This window comes from Chelonoidis abingdonii, chromosome 3, assembly GCF_003597395.2.
Source record: "Chelonoidis abingdonii isolate Lonesome George chromosome 3, CheloAbing_2.0, whole genome shotgun sequence".
In the NCBI taxonomy this organism is placed as follows: Eukaryota; Metazoa; Chordata; order Testudines; family Testudinidae; genus Chelonoidis; species Chelonoidis abingdonii.
The window spans coordinates 197891402-197905637 of NC_133771.1; the positions used below are offsets into that span (position 1 = coordinate 197891402).

General features: G+C 44.2%; 1 protein-coding gene across 5 annotated transcripts in view; it reads right to left on the bottom strand.

Annotated features, from left to right (window-relative positions):
* Positions 1–14236, bottom strand: part of USP34 (ubiquitin specific peptidase 34) — a 299367-nt gene that overhangs the window by 106306 nt on the left and 178825 nt on the right. For all 5 annotated transcript variants that reach the window (XM_075064435.1, XM_075064436.1, XM_075064434.1 and 2 more), the window contains 4 exons: positions 13983–14023; positions 12897–13021; positions 10704–10856; positions 10407–10511 (listed from right to left, as the gene is read on the bottom strand). In XM_075064435.1, coding sequence (XP_074920536.1) covers positions 10407–10511; positions 10704–10856; positions 12897–13021; positions 13983–14023 — 424 coding nt within the window. The remainder of the gene's footprint in view (positions 1–10406; positions 10512–10703; positions 10857–12896; positions 13022–13982; positions 14024–14236) is intronic.

Here is a 14236-nt window from a genome sequence, read left to right on the forward strand (position 1 = left end):
AAGACTGAATCAGGGCCCCTCTAAATTGCTGGCAGTACATTGCCTAGGGATCCCCATAAGGCCAATGAGGAGGATTATAAGTAAGGCTACAATTTAGTCACCAAGGCCGTGGAAGTCATGGAATTCATGACTTCCAGTGACCTCCATGACTTCAGCGGTCAGGTGCTGCAAGGTCCCCCACCACCAGCAGGTGCCGGGAGCTGCAGGGTATCCCTGCCTCCTCTAGTGGCCCCCACATCTCCCGGCCAGTGCAGGCAGTGGAGTACCCCACAGCCCCCGGCTCCCGTGGATGGCGGAGAACCCTTGAGTTCGTTTGCAGCAGTGTGGGAACCCCCGAGATCCAGGCCACTGGGGTAACCCCTCAGAGCCCAGCCGCTGGGGGCGGCAGGATAGAGGAATCCCCAAGATCCCAGGTGGCAGTGGCAAGGGGAACCTCTAAGCTCCCGGTCCTAGCGGGCTTCTGGAGCTGTGGGCAGCAGGGGTACCCCACAGCTTCCAGCCCCTGTGGACGGTGGGAGAACCCCTGAGAGCCCCGCCACTGCAGGCCCCCTGAGCTATAGGCAGTGAGGGTACCCCGCAGCTCCTGGCTGACACAGGAGCCAGGTTACCCCACAGCTCACAGCCCCCATGGACAGCCGCAGGCGGCTCTGCGACCCTGCGCAGCTGCCTCACTTCAGGCGTATGGGGATCCACTGAGACTCATTTTGTCCCTGATATTTTTATTGAAAGTCACTGACAGGTCACAGCTTCTGTTAATATTTCTTTTTTGCCTGTGACCTTTCGGTGACTTTTACTAAAAATATCCATGACAAAATCTTAGCCTTAATCATAAGGCATGGCGCAAGGTATAGATCACTGGTCATCCCAAGTGTTAACAGGCAGAGGTCTGATACCCTGCCTTTTTACATCTGCAGAGGGGAATAATGTCTCCTGGAGTAAAGTGAACAGACCTGAAGAGGAAGTCTTGCTCCAGTGTAGGCCCCCTGTGCCTCTAATCAGAAATTTTAGATAGCAGTGTCATTCGGCCCACATATGCGCTTGCTCTCTCTCCCTTGTGGTGTGCCTTGAGATTACCTAGCACTAAATGAGGGTGAATCACCCCCATTTCCTTCTCTACTGCAGAGTCCCATCTTGAGAACTCTGAAGTAGAGAGGAGGAGGATGGATTGTGGAATACCAATAGGGACACATCTCGAAGAACCATCGTTATTGTACAAGTTGAGTAACTTCCTCTTTTTCAAGTAGTGTCTCTATAAGTGTTTCACTGTAGGAGACTTCACAGCAGTATCCCCCATTGGGAAGCTGGAGCTTCATAGTGGAGTCTGTTATTGCAGAGAGCACAGTGGAGCTGAAGATGCCATTGGAGGCTGAAGGTCCAGTGATCATATAATGTTCCGTGAATGTATGGGCAGAGAAGTCCAAGTCACCGCTCTGCAAATTTCCAAGATAGGGACATCTTTAAGGAATGTGACCAAGGTAGAGATTGACCATGTGTAGTGCATACAGATTCCAGATGAAAGGGACAGGTTGCACCCTTGATAAGAGTGACGAATGCAACCGGAGACCCATTTGGATAATCTTGGAGCTGATATTTAGGAGTATTTAGATCTTTCCACTAAGGAGAGGAAGAGCTTAGGAGACTTTCTGAAGTCCTCAGTCCTGTCCAAGTAAAATGTCTAACATCTCATGTGCAAAATCGCCTCCCTGTAGTTACAATGTGTGTTCAGGAAAAAAACTGGAAGATGGGTTTATTGATTCAAATGAAAGGCAGAGGCCACTTTAGAGAGAAAGATGAGGTGCAATCTCAGTATTACTTTGTAATAAGTAAGTCTTTGAACAAGACCATGAATGGTGGATGTGCCATCAGGGCTGATATTTCTCCTATGCATCTAGCTGAGGTGATGGCAATCAAAAATGCTGTCTTCATGGATAGGTGTAAGACCGGTTCTATTGCCTGTAGTCATAACAGATTATCTAAGCAGGTTCTCATGAGAAGGGTCCCTGAAGAGGGATAGGGAAGGAAGAATGGAGGAGGGATGTGAACTGAATGGTGTAGCCCTCGAAAATAATCTCCAAAACTCATCTGTTAGAGGTTATATTCTCCCAACTGCTGTAAAAGAAAGTCAGGCAATTTCCGAAGGGCAGGAGAGTAGATGGTAGTGGATGTTGAAGGACATGGTTGTTCGGGTCCTCAACCAACCTGTCAAAAGTGCTTAGAAGAAGCAGTCTGAGAGTTCATGGCTTTTGGTGCTGACAGCTTCAGCTTTTATATCCTGGGCCTCTTTTGCTGCAGTTCATAATAGCGTTGTGATGGTGGGTATTGGGAAGTGATCTGTGTTGCAGCTGAGAGCCATATTGCTTCTCTATTGTTCCACAGTTTAGATTCCCAGGGAGCGCAATGTGGCACGGGAATCCTTTAGGGTGCAGAGAGAGGCATCAGGGTTTTATCAGCAAAGAGCTTGGGCCCTATGAACAGGAGATCCTCAACTGTTGTATTGCATCTCTTTTGGCAACCCTGAAAGGTATAACCAGGAACCCTGACTCATTACCACAGCGATGGAGACCAAACAGGCTGCTGTGTCCAATGCTGTCTGTAGCGCAGTTCTGGTCACTAACTGACCTTCCTGACAATGGCCTGAAACTGCTCTTTTTGCATCTCTGGTAAATGTAGAAACAATGCCCTGTGTTTCCCATAATTAATAAAATCATATTTGGCCATGCCAGCTTGATAATTTGTGACCCTGAACAGTAATGTCACTGAGTAAAATGCCTTCCTATCAAAGAGAGACAGTCTTTTCCAATTTCAATCGTATGGGTTGACTTAATATGATGTTGTTTGCCCCATGTATTAACCATGTCTATTACAATCGAGTTGAGTTGAGGGTGTTGGTATAGATGTAATATTTCTGGTCAGCTCTGTTGCACACCAGTGCAATGGAGGGCGGTGACTGTCAGATGACTTTGGCTGGATCTAGAATCGCCTTGTTAATGGGGAGAGCGATTCTGGATGAGGAGGAAGTATGTAGGCCATCCACCAGCTTGTGATGAGTATCTGCCACCTCCTGTAGGGGAATTTGCAGCTCATCCACCACCCTCTTTGTAAAGATGAGAAGGCTATTCATCTTGTGCAGTAACTGAGGTTCTTAAGGTGGTTGTCCCTGTGGGTCCTCCACTTTAGGTGTCTTGGCGTCATGTGCTTGTAATCAGAGATTTGTGGTAGCAGTGCCCGGTTGGGCCACACACACGCCATACTCATCTTGTGCCATTCCGAGTGGCTATATAACAGCGTGCAGCCAACCATCCCCCAGTTCCTTCTCTATCTCAGAGAATCAACATGAAACTCCAAAGTAGAGGGAAGAAGAGTGCGTAGTGGAGCACTCACAGGGATAACCACCTCAAAAAACCTCAGTTAATGCACAAGATGAGTAAGCTCTTCTTCTTCTTCTTCTTCTTCTTCTTCGAGGAGTGTCCCTGTGGGTGCTCCACTTTAGGTTACTGTTGAGCAGTGCCCCTCAGTGGAGGGGAGGGGCTTTGGTGTTGGTCTATGGACGGTGGAAAACACTAAGTCCAAACTGAGCAGCTGCTGCTGCTGTTTGTTGTTCTAAAGCATATGTTTAGTGAAAGTATGGGCTGATGCTCTACAAATGTCAGTGATAGGTACATCATGGAGAAGGGCCACAGATCTTGCTGACACTCTGGTTGAGTGTGTGCAAACTCCCGGTGGAGGTTGCAGATTGTTGTTTTGGTAGCCCAAATGGATAGTCTCTGTTTTGAGATGCTTTGGCCCCTCGAGTGTTCTGTTATGGAAAAGAATAGTCTAGGTGATTTTCTGATTGTTTTTGTTCTTTCTATATAGAAAGCTAATGCTATGCGAAGCGTGGCATATGGCCTCCCCTTTTCATTTAAATCAACCCATCTGCTTACCTATATTTTTCCCTCGCATCAGCACATGGCTTTGGGAAAAATATAGGTAAGCAGATGGGTTGATTTAAATGAAAAGGGGAGGCGACCTTGGGTATGAATTTAGAATGTGGCTGTAGGATTACTTTATCCTTAAAGAATGTTGTATAAGGTGGATGTGCCATTCGGGCACCTAATTCTCCCACCCGTCTTGCGGACATGATGGCAATGAGGAAAGCCACCTTCACTGATAAGTGCAACAAAGAGCAAGTTGCAAGGAATTCAAACAGTTTTTCCATGAGATGGCGTAGAACAAGATTGAGGTCCCAGATGGGAGTAGGGTTTCTTAGTGTGCAATAAGTGTTTTCTATGCCTTTAAGGAATCATTTAATCTTCAAGTGAGCAAATACAGTGACTCTGTCCATCTTATCGTGGATGATGATCATGGCAGCCAAGTGAACTCTGATGAAGCTTGTGGATAGCACTAATTCCAAAGGCATATTGTCTCTGTATGCAGGGAGTATGACTGTACTGCTCCCTCTTGGTAATTCATATAGAACATGCATGCTATATTGTCCGTGAGGATCTTGATGACATTCTTGATTAAAGGAAGAAAGTACTTGCATGCATTTCAGACTGCCCTTAGCGCCAGTAAGTCTATGTGCAGGTTGGACTCCGCTGGGGACCAGTGGTCTTAGATGGTATTGTTGCGTAGATGTGCCTCCCCCCAACCTACTAGGGAAGCATCTATTGTGATTGTCACGGTTGGAGCTTTTTGTTGGAAAAGAACTCCCGAGAAGATGTTTTGTGGTTGTGTCCACCATGTTAGCAAATTTTTTACACTGCATGGCATTGTGAGGCGTCGGTTGAGAGAATGTCTGTGCAGTATATATGCTGTTTGAAGTCTGGCCTGCAAGCATCTCAGGTGGAGCCTAGCATGTTGTACAACAAAAGTTGTCGCCGACATATGCCCCAGGAGTTGTAAACATGTTCTGGCGGATGTTTGTGGGCTGTCCATCACCGTTGAAATTAGGCTGACCAAAGTGAGGAAGCACTATTGGGGTAACATTGCTGTTGCTGTGAGACAATCGAGGTAGGCTCTTATGAGTTCCAACTTTTGGACAGGAACCAGTGTGGACTTTTGTACATTTATTTGCAGTCCTACGTCTGTGAACAGGCTTATTGTGCTCTGTGTGGCATGTATTCCTTTTCACTGTGTTGTTGCCCTTATTAGGCAGTCGTCTAAGTATAGAAATATCATCACTCCTTGTCTGTGGAGGTGAGCTGCAATTGCAGCGAGAAGCTTGGAAAAAACTCTTGGGGCCATGGAAAGGCCAAAGGGTAGTACTCTATACTGGAAATGCTGCTTCCGTACGGTGAACATTGTGTTCTCATGAATTAGTTGAGTTTTCGTAAATTTCTGAGTTAGCAAGTAATGGGAATAAAAACCCTTTCCCCTGTGTTGTGATGGTACGGGTTCCACACCACATAATTGTACAGGGTGGTTTATTTCCTGTTGTAACAGGTGCTCATGAGAAGGGTCCTTGAAGAGGGATGGGGAAGGGGAGTAGGTAGGTGGGATAGAAATAAAAGGGATGGAGTAGCCCTTCTGGATAATCTCTAAAATCCATTTGTCTGTCGTGATGGTGTTTCAGACTGTCTCTGAATGGGCAGGGGACCATTTCTGGTTCTGGAATCAGAGACTGTGGAGTTCTCATGCCCTCAACCAGACCTTCAAAATTACTGTCTGGAGGCTGATGGTTGAGACATCAAAGGCTGATCTTGGTTCTGTTGACATCGGTTTTGTCTGCAAATAATTTCTGTCCTTCAAAGGGTAAGTCCTCAACCATGGCCTGGACCTTCCTTGGGAATCCGGAGAGATGGAGCCAGGATTCACAGCACATGACAACTGATTGATTGAGCTGCCTTGTCTGCAGTGTCAAGGGAACCCTGGAGGGCTGTCCTGGTGATGAGAGACCCTTCAGAAATGTTTGCTTTGTACTGGTTTTTCTGTCATGTGGCACATTTTCAATAAAGTTAACATTTTGGAGAACAGATTGTGTGTATATTTAGCCAGCAGGGCCGCATAGTTAGCTATGTGGAACTGAAGCATAGCTGAGGAATAGGCCTTCCCTCTGAAAAGATTCAGGCTTTTTTAATTCTTATCATATATGGTCATTCAGGACTGGTGTTGTTTCCTCCTTTGAGTGACCACCTCCCCCACTAGGGAGTTTGGTGCACGGTGTGTGAATAAAAATTCAGCTCCTCTTGCTGACACACAATACTTTTTGTCAGATGTCTTACACAAGGGTGGTGAAGTAGTTGGAGTCTGCCAGATGATTTTCATAGGCTCCATAATAGCATCATTTATTAGCAGGGCTATCTTTGCTGATGGGATGCCTGGAGTATGTCAGTGAGCTTATGTTGGGTTTCTGGTAGCTGTGCCAACGAAATGTCTAGGGATTCAGCAACCCTTTTGAAGAGGTCCTGAAAGGATCTGATATATTCCCCCGTAGTAGGGAGTGATGGCATTACGGTTTCGTCTAGTGACCAAGATGAGATGTGAGTAGGTGGCGAAGTGTCCTGTTTGGCTGTGTGCTCAAGTTCCTCAGCATCATCTTCTTGTGTTTCAGAGGGTGCCGGACAGCAGGTGAAGGGGACCGGGCTGTTCTGGAGCTAGGCAGGCTAGCTGGATTGCAGTTTTGGGCCCTAGACATTGCCCATGGATCCCAGTACGACCAGTTAGTTGGGAATGATATGAGGGTGGTGCCTGTGGATGACCATATCATCCTCGTATATCTGCAGGTGTTTGTTGACAAGATGGTCCTGGCTTTGGGGAGGAATGATGAGGAGTATATATTACTGCATCATCCTCTTCTTCCTTGTCACTGGAGATGGGGCGGCTGATCTGCAGGGAGTAGTCAGCTGGGCAGGTACCGATCTGGATGGGGTACCCTCGGTGCCAAGTAGAGGAGATTCAGGTGTTGAAGCCACTACCAGGTCCGGACATGTCATGAACTACTGTGGTAACATGAGGCTTGGTGCCTGGGATGGCACTGTGGACAGCCCAGGAGCATGAACTGAAGCAGCCAGTGCCGAGGACTGAGCTGTGTGGCACAGCTACAGCAGGTGGTGCCACTGGACTGCTCGGTGCTGAGATCTTCTCTGGCTCTGTGAGCATCGAACTGGAAGGTTTCTCTTTGTTATGTGAATCTCCTTTAGAGTGTGCCCACGCAGAGTCTTTAGTTCTTAGGGAACACTTGGTGCTGGACGTTCACAGTGCCTCACTGTGCGACGCTCTTGGTGTCATCGCTACCGGAGCAGATTTTTCCGTTGGAAATCACTTTCGTTTAGGCAATTCTCGGTGTGGAGATGTCTGCAACTGCTTTTTGGTAGCCTTTCTAGGAGTAGGTTCGTTGGCAGCCGATGTTGAAGTGGAGCCCCTTTCAGAGGCTGCCACTGGCGACTGCTGGCCAGAGGGTGACCTGGACTCAAGAGTCAGAGGCTGGTCTGAGGGATTTCTCCATCATGAGGTGCTTCAGTTAGATATCCCTGGCTTTTCTTACCCTAGCTGTCAGTTTTTTGCAGTGTGGACACTTCTGAGTAATGTGTATCTTGCCAAGGCAGTGGACACATTGAGCCTGGCTGTCAGAGACCAGTATGGATAGTCTGCAAGTCAGGCAGCATTTAAAACCAGGTGAGCTGGGCATGACTGAAGGAGTGGTCTCTTAGAGAAAAAATCAGGGGTATACCCAGTTGAGGTAAAGGTTGTACGACTGACGGAGAGGCAGGGGTAGATAGGGAAGATAAAAGAAAAAGTTTTTTTTAAAATGTAAGAAATTAAAGTAAGTCAACAGATATGGAAACTAACTACAACTAAGCTAACCTATCACTATAAACTAACTACTATAAATCTTATCTGAGCTAACAGAGGGAACTGCTGATTACTCTGACTCAAGCCAAAGGCGGTAGAGAAGGAACTGGGGGATGGTTGGCTGCGCACTGCTATGTAACTGCTCAGAGCGGCGCGAGACGGCTACGGTGTGTGCGTGGCCCAACCAGGCACTGCTAACACAAATCTCCGATCATTCTTTTCCCCCTTTTTTATTTTTTTTAAAAAGACATTAAAAGTCTTAACTACTAACACCACCAAAGAGGGGAGGTCCCTCCTGAAAAGGGTGGGAAGCAGGAAATAAAGGTTCTTTTCTTTCTTTTTGTTATTCCAATGGGCTAAATGGAAACTCTAACTATTAAGGGAAATAAAGGAACTATGAACAACTACTTATGGTACTGACGCAAAGAATGAAGAAACAACTGCTCATTCAGTTTGAGGCCAAAAGTTGTCAAGAAGGAACTTTGGGTGGTTTGTCTGCGCAGAGCTAGATAGCCTTGATGCAGCATCTTGAGGGAGAGGACATGTGTGGGCCGAATGGACACTGCTACCTAAAATCTCCGATTAGAGGCGTGGGGCGCAGATACACTTATAGTGAAGAACCCAGAGGTACACTACTAGAAGAATCGAAAGTTCTGAGTCAGAATGCTTCTCCACATATTGTACGGGAGATGACAACCCCTCTTCCTGAATAGTAAAAGTCATAAGCAGTCAGTGACCCAGCAGATCTAGGTACCAAAATGAATCTGGAGGTTGCAAGGAAGTCTCATTTGGTACCATGAGGTCTTTATTGTACTGGAACTCCTCAGGTACCAGGCCACAACAGAGCTTGGTACAGCCAACAATGTTGTTCCCAATGCCATTGTCAGAGGCGCTGATGTCAGTACCAAGGGAACTGTGGATTCCAAGGAGGCTGCACTCTTCATAGCAGTATTGGTCTTTGACTCTGTGCCCTTTACTACTGAGATATGGGACTTAGATGAAGACTTAGAGCGCTTCACAGTACCTGAGAATTCAGAGCCTCACTAGAACTCCTCTTGTGGCCTGAGGTCTCCGGTGACCTAACCCTCTTTGAGGAGGAACTCTGCATTCTGCTCCTCTTATCCCACTCCATTGTCTTTGAGTGGGAAGCTCTCTGTATTGCTGGAGCATTTATTGGTACCTCACTCGTGCAGAGGGCCAGAGACCGTGTCTCGACGCTGCCATCCTCTTGAAAGATCTTGGAGATCATGCTCTTGATGTAGACAGAGCACTAACAGAAATAGAAGACCCTTGTACAGGGGGGTTCTCTGTACTGGGTCCGAAGCCAGTCTTAAGGCTTCCTCCATCATTAAAAATCTATACTTAATTTCCCTGAAAGAAGTGCAAATCTTGCACTTCCTGAGGATATGACAGTCTCCCAAGCAACATATACACTGAATGTCTGTCACCGACAGGAATAGCCTTTCAACAGGAGATGCACCTTTTAAAATCTGGAGAGCCCGGCATCTCAGATAGAAGAAAAAAGCCTTCTGGACTCCTCACAATAGGGGGAAAAAGAAAAGTATGAGAGTGTGTGTATATTTATTTTACTTTTTTTTTATGAAAAAGAAAAACAGGAACAACAGTTCCAACAACTATAAGGTTTTAATATTCTACAACTACTAAATAACTAATAGTATCTACTATTATAAAGAGAAAACAGGCACACCCTAAACTCCATCTCTGGCTGAGAAGGAACCGAGGACAGTTCACTTGCATAGTCCTATATAGCCTCAATATTGGGCACAAGTACATATACAGTGCATGTGCAGGCCAAACAGGCACTGATACACAAAACCTACAACCAGAGGTGCAGGGCACACACATACCCGAAGCAGGGCACCCACAAGGACACTATTTGAAGAATTTGCAGTTTCAGTAACCTTACTGTACAGAGAAAAACGTCCAGCCATCTAAATGCCATTTTTCAATAAATGCGCATGTGCTAACATTACTATATTTTTATAGTGATATCTATTTTTTCAATCCCCAGAAATGACAATATAAGCTATATTATGTAAAAATTATGCGCAAAGGATCATAGATTAGAAAAGACCAGTTTTAAGGGAAGTTTTCAGATTGCTTGTTCTCACTTAGTCAGGTGTTGAAAGGGAGAAAGGAGTTCCCTGCATGTGTGACCTGCAAAAAGCCTCGGCAAAATAGCAACCCAGCTAACTAAGATGCTCTCTGTGAGTATGCAAGTTCTCCTAAAAGATCTCTATGTTCACAAATTGGTCTTGCTGTATAAATGTCAGTATTCATGAGGGAGTTTGGGGTTTTGTCTTTTTATTTATGTAAGAAACACTAGACAAAGTTATTTGATGGAAATATATCGTAGCTGCTCTACATTATACATTACTTTAAATAAATATCTATAGCTGGCTGTAATGTTATACATTTATTTAAAATAGCACAATTTTGAGTTTAATTAAGGAGTAAAAATTTCATCAAATGCAAGTTATCACATAATATTCTACTACTGTATTTGGAGTTACAATGATCGGTTTGAATTTAAAATACTCATAATAATCAATCTCACAAAAGCAAAAAAAACCAAAGACCCATTTTAATGAATGTAAATTAACTGTACCTACCTGACTGGCATCTTTTACATGTATGTTATCAATCAGTTTGCATAGCAACCAAAAATATTCCTTACAACCAGATCGTAACACTGGTTCCTCTTCATAGTCCTCTATCTGTGAAAAGAAATGCCTTTTTATTCACAAATATGACTGATGAAAAACTTGCTTAACTTAAACTGTGATAAAACAAGATGATACATCTATTAACTGCTATAGGACTTATTATTTCTGACTTAAATAAGAATGATGGAAAGCAGTTTCAATTCATATTTAACATAAAGCTGGAATGACTAGTTAAATTCTTACCCGAATAGGTTTCAATGCCTGAGCATCAGGAAGAAATTTTAATAATGTTGATGCAGCCAGAAGCAGAAAGGATCGATTAATTGAGTCTCCCCCATCCAAACCACAGAGGGATAATTTGTACAGACCATTACAGGACTCATGGCGAACTGCAGTCTTCAAGAAAAAAAATTTCAAATAAAATCAAATTGTTAAAATAACACTGCATATGCAATTTCCTTTTTCACTTTTGTCTAGTATATGTATATACATAACAGTTCTCCAAATACTATTAAACAACTTAGGCAGAGTATATTTCTATAGAAGTATCTTTTATAAAGTGCAGAGGCATCCAAACTATCTAAAACCTACAAACGTACGACTAAAACTACAAGAACTATTAACACTAAAATTGTCAGTGTCATAAACAGATAGTTAAGAGTTAATGTCTCTTTTACCTGTAACGGGTTAAGAAGCTCAGTAAACCTGGCTGACACCTGACCAGAGGACCAATCGGGGGACAAGATACTTTCAAATCTCGGTGGAGGTAAGTCTTTGTGTTTTTTGTTTTGGGGGTTGTTCGCTCTTGGGGCTAAGAGGGACCAGACGTACACCCAGGTTTTCTCCAATCTTTCTGAATCAGTCTCTCATGTTTCAAAATAGTAAGTATAGCCAGGAAAGGCGGATTAGTCTTATGTTTGTTTTCTTAACTTGTAAATGTGTATTTTGACTGGAAGGATTTTACCTCGGTTTGGCTGTAACTTTAATCTCAGGCTAGGCGGTTGGGGGAAGTCGCTACTGGTCTACATGATCTGAATACGCCGTAAGCATTTACCATTCTGCTTTTACAAAGATAATTTTACTTTCTTTCTTTCTCTCTTTATTTCTTTAATTCAAAGCTTTCTTTTAAGAACCTGATTGATTTTTTCTGTTTAAACCCAAGGGATTGGTCTGACTTCACCAGGATGGGTGGAGGGAAGATTCCTCTTTAAGATCCAGGAGTTTTGGATCCAGTGGCGCAGGCACGGGGGGGGGAAGCGGGGCGGGAGCGGCCCCCGAACGGAGCACGCGAAATCACTTCGATTAAAAATAATGGTTTAAATGCTTACGTGCGTAGTCAGAGTCATGCTTAGACACCATAGCGTGACGGGACTTTCCTCCCCAACCGCCTGCCTCTGAGATTCAAAGGTTCGCACAGAGGTTAAACTTTCCAGCAAACTGACATTTAAACAAGGAATGAACAATAAGAGAGGCCCTGCCGGGCCTTTCCTGTTTTAGGGGTCTGGAGTCTTGCCTGTTCGCATCACTAGCCTATTCTTTTTATTTGTTTGTCTTTAGATTAAAAGCTGTCTTGTTAATAACCGGTTGATTTTTTTCGTGTTTAAGACCCAAGGGGATTGGGTTGAAACTCACCAGGGATTTGGGAGGAAGGTTAATTCCTCTTTAAGATCCAAGGATTTGGATCAGTGTAGCCTCTCAGGCAACCTGGGGGGGGGGGAGTCTGGGAAGGGGAAGGAGGGGGGTGGTTTATATCTCCTTGTTTTAAGACCCAAGGGGTTTGGGTCTTGGGTTCCCCAGGGAAGGTTTTGGGGGAACAGGAAGTGTGCCAAACACTATATTTTTGGCTGGTGGCAGCGTTATGAGATCTAAGCTAGGAATTAAGCTTAGAAGGGTCCTTGCAGGTCCCCACTTTTTGGACGCTAAAGTTCAAAGTGGGGGGAAAAACCTTGACAGTCAGAAAAAAAACACTAAGAGAAGGATTGTCAAACAATGAGGAGTTCCAGCAATCATCATGGGTGGCAAAAAGGAACTGAAGGGGAGCAGGGTAGGCAGGGCCCTTTATAACGACACTATGAGCATGTGACACCACAAGGTGCTGGAGCCAACCCAATAGATACCACAAAGGGAAAAAATTCCGGCAGCTGCACCAGGGTGCGCACAAACGTACATTGGAATGGACATTTGCAAGCACTTGAAGAAGAGCAGGAGTTTATAAAGGGAACTGATTAGTTGCACACCTTTAGCTGTACATGTTGCAACTGGCACTTGCTATATTTTGTCTAAAGAAAGAAAGGTTAAACAGTCTGTTTTAAATAATGGCATTAGTAGGCAATACACTTCTCTGAATTCTGATGGAGTAACATCAGATGACACTAGGGCTGGATTTGGTCCATATTAATTATTAACTAATATGCAATGATTTCTCCATTATCTTACCTCTGGAATAAGAAGGGTAAGTTTCTTTAGCCAATCTTGTAAATTATCACTATCTGCCAGGCTGGATTTCACCAAAGAACAGCAGTGGGCCCAACTCACCAAGAGCCACATTGAATAATGAGTAACTAAAGGGGTAAGAGGTGGAATAAAGTCATTGCTACATTAAAAAGCTTTTTGCTTTGAAAAGTCACAAAAGACAAAAGCATAAAACATCTCTCTCTCACTTGTGATAATGAGTGACAAAAGACCCTCATTTTGGCACCAAAGCTGAAGTAATATATCCATTTGGTTACTAAATGTTGATTCTCTTTCTTAATTACACTATACTAATTAGACACCACTCTGAGGCACAATTCCTTCCCTGCTTCCTCACTGCTCAAGAGGTGGGAGGTAATTTGCTGATATAGCACTAAATTATGGCACTCCCTGAACCAGCTCAGCTCTTCCTACTCCTCTCTTCCCACTATCTAAGGGCCAATTTCTGGCAGGTGATACACACAGGGTGTCAGAATTCTGGCTCCAAAAGCTACAGATACACCACTCTCAGGCTCTCGGTGACAGGATACAGAAGAGGAGTCCAGAACAGGTCCTAAGACTAAGGGGAGATGCCTGTGTATTTGTGAACATACAAGCTGTAACTTGAAAATGGCTCCTATACACAGAATTCTCACAGGAATAATCTCAGGGAGTTACGGGGGGATTGCTGGCGGAGTCAAACACTGCTGCCAGTCAAAATACAAGTGAATATTCATGTTACATTTACAGTCTTAATGTGAACCTATTTGGAAGGCAACAATTCAACAATTCCCCCAAGCAGCTTTCTCAAGCAGGACTCTTCTGTAAACTGAGCCTCGGGCTGAAGCTTTGTACATATCTAAAAGAATCTCAAGGGGAGATTCGTGGTGCAAATACTATCTGCCTTCCTCTAGGGATGGGAATCCCCACCTAGAGCACAGCAGCTCCACTGACACATGGGAACACATCACTGCATTAGTTGGGATGAATCAAACCCATGGTCTGTAATAGCTGTACAATATTTTCGCAATCATCAGTTAATAAAAATTAAATATTTTCTACAGCACTAACCTTCATGTCTTGACCTGTGATCAGACTGAGCTTTCAACACCCTGTGCAGGAAGAAAATCAAATCAATTAATTGTACTACAGAACAAAACAAATACATTATACCTGGAAATTTAAGAACTGAAAACATACTTTTCTCATATTCACTTAAAATATATTCTTCCTCTCATAAGTATAATAATAAAAGTAATTTTACTCTCAAATGTGACTATAATAGCATTATAGGATTCCATGTTTATTGTGACTCAGTAGTTTCC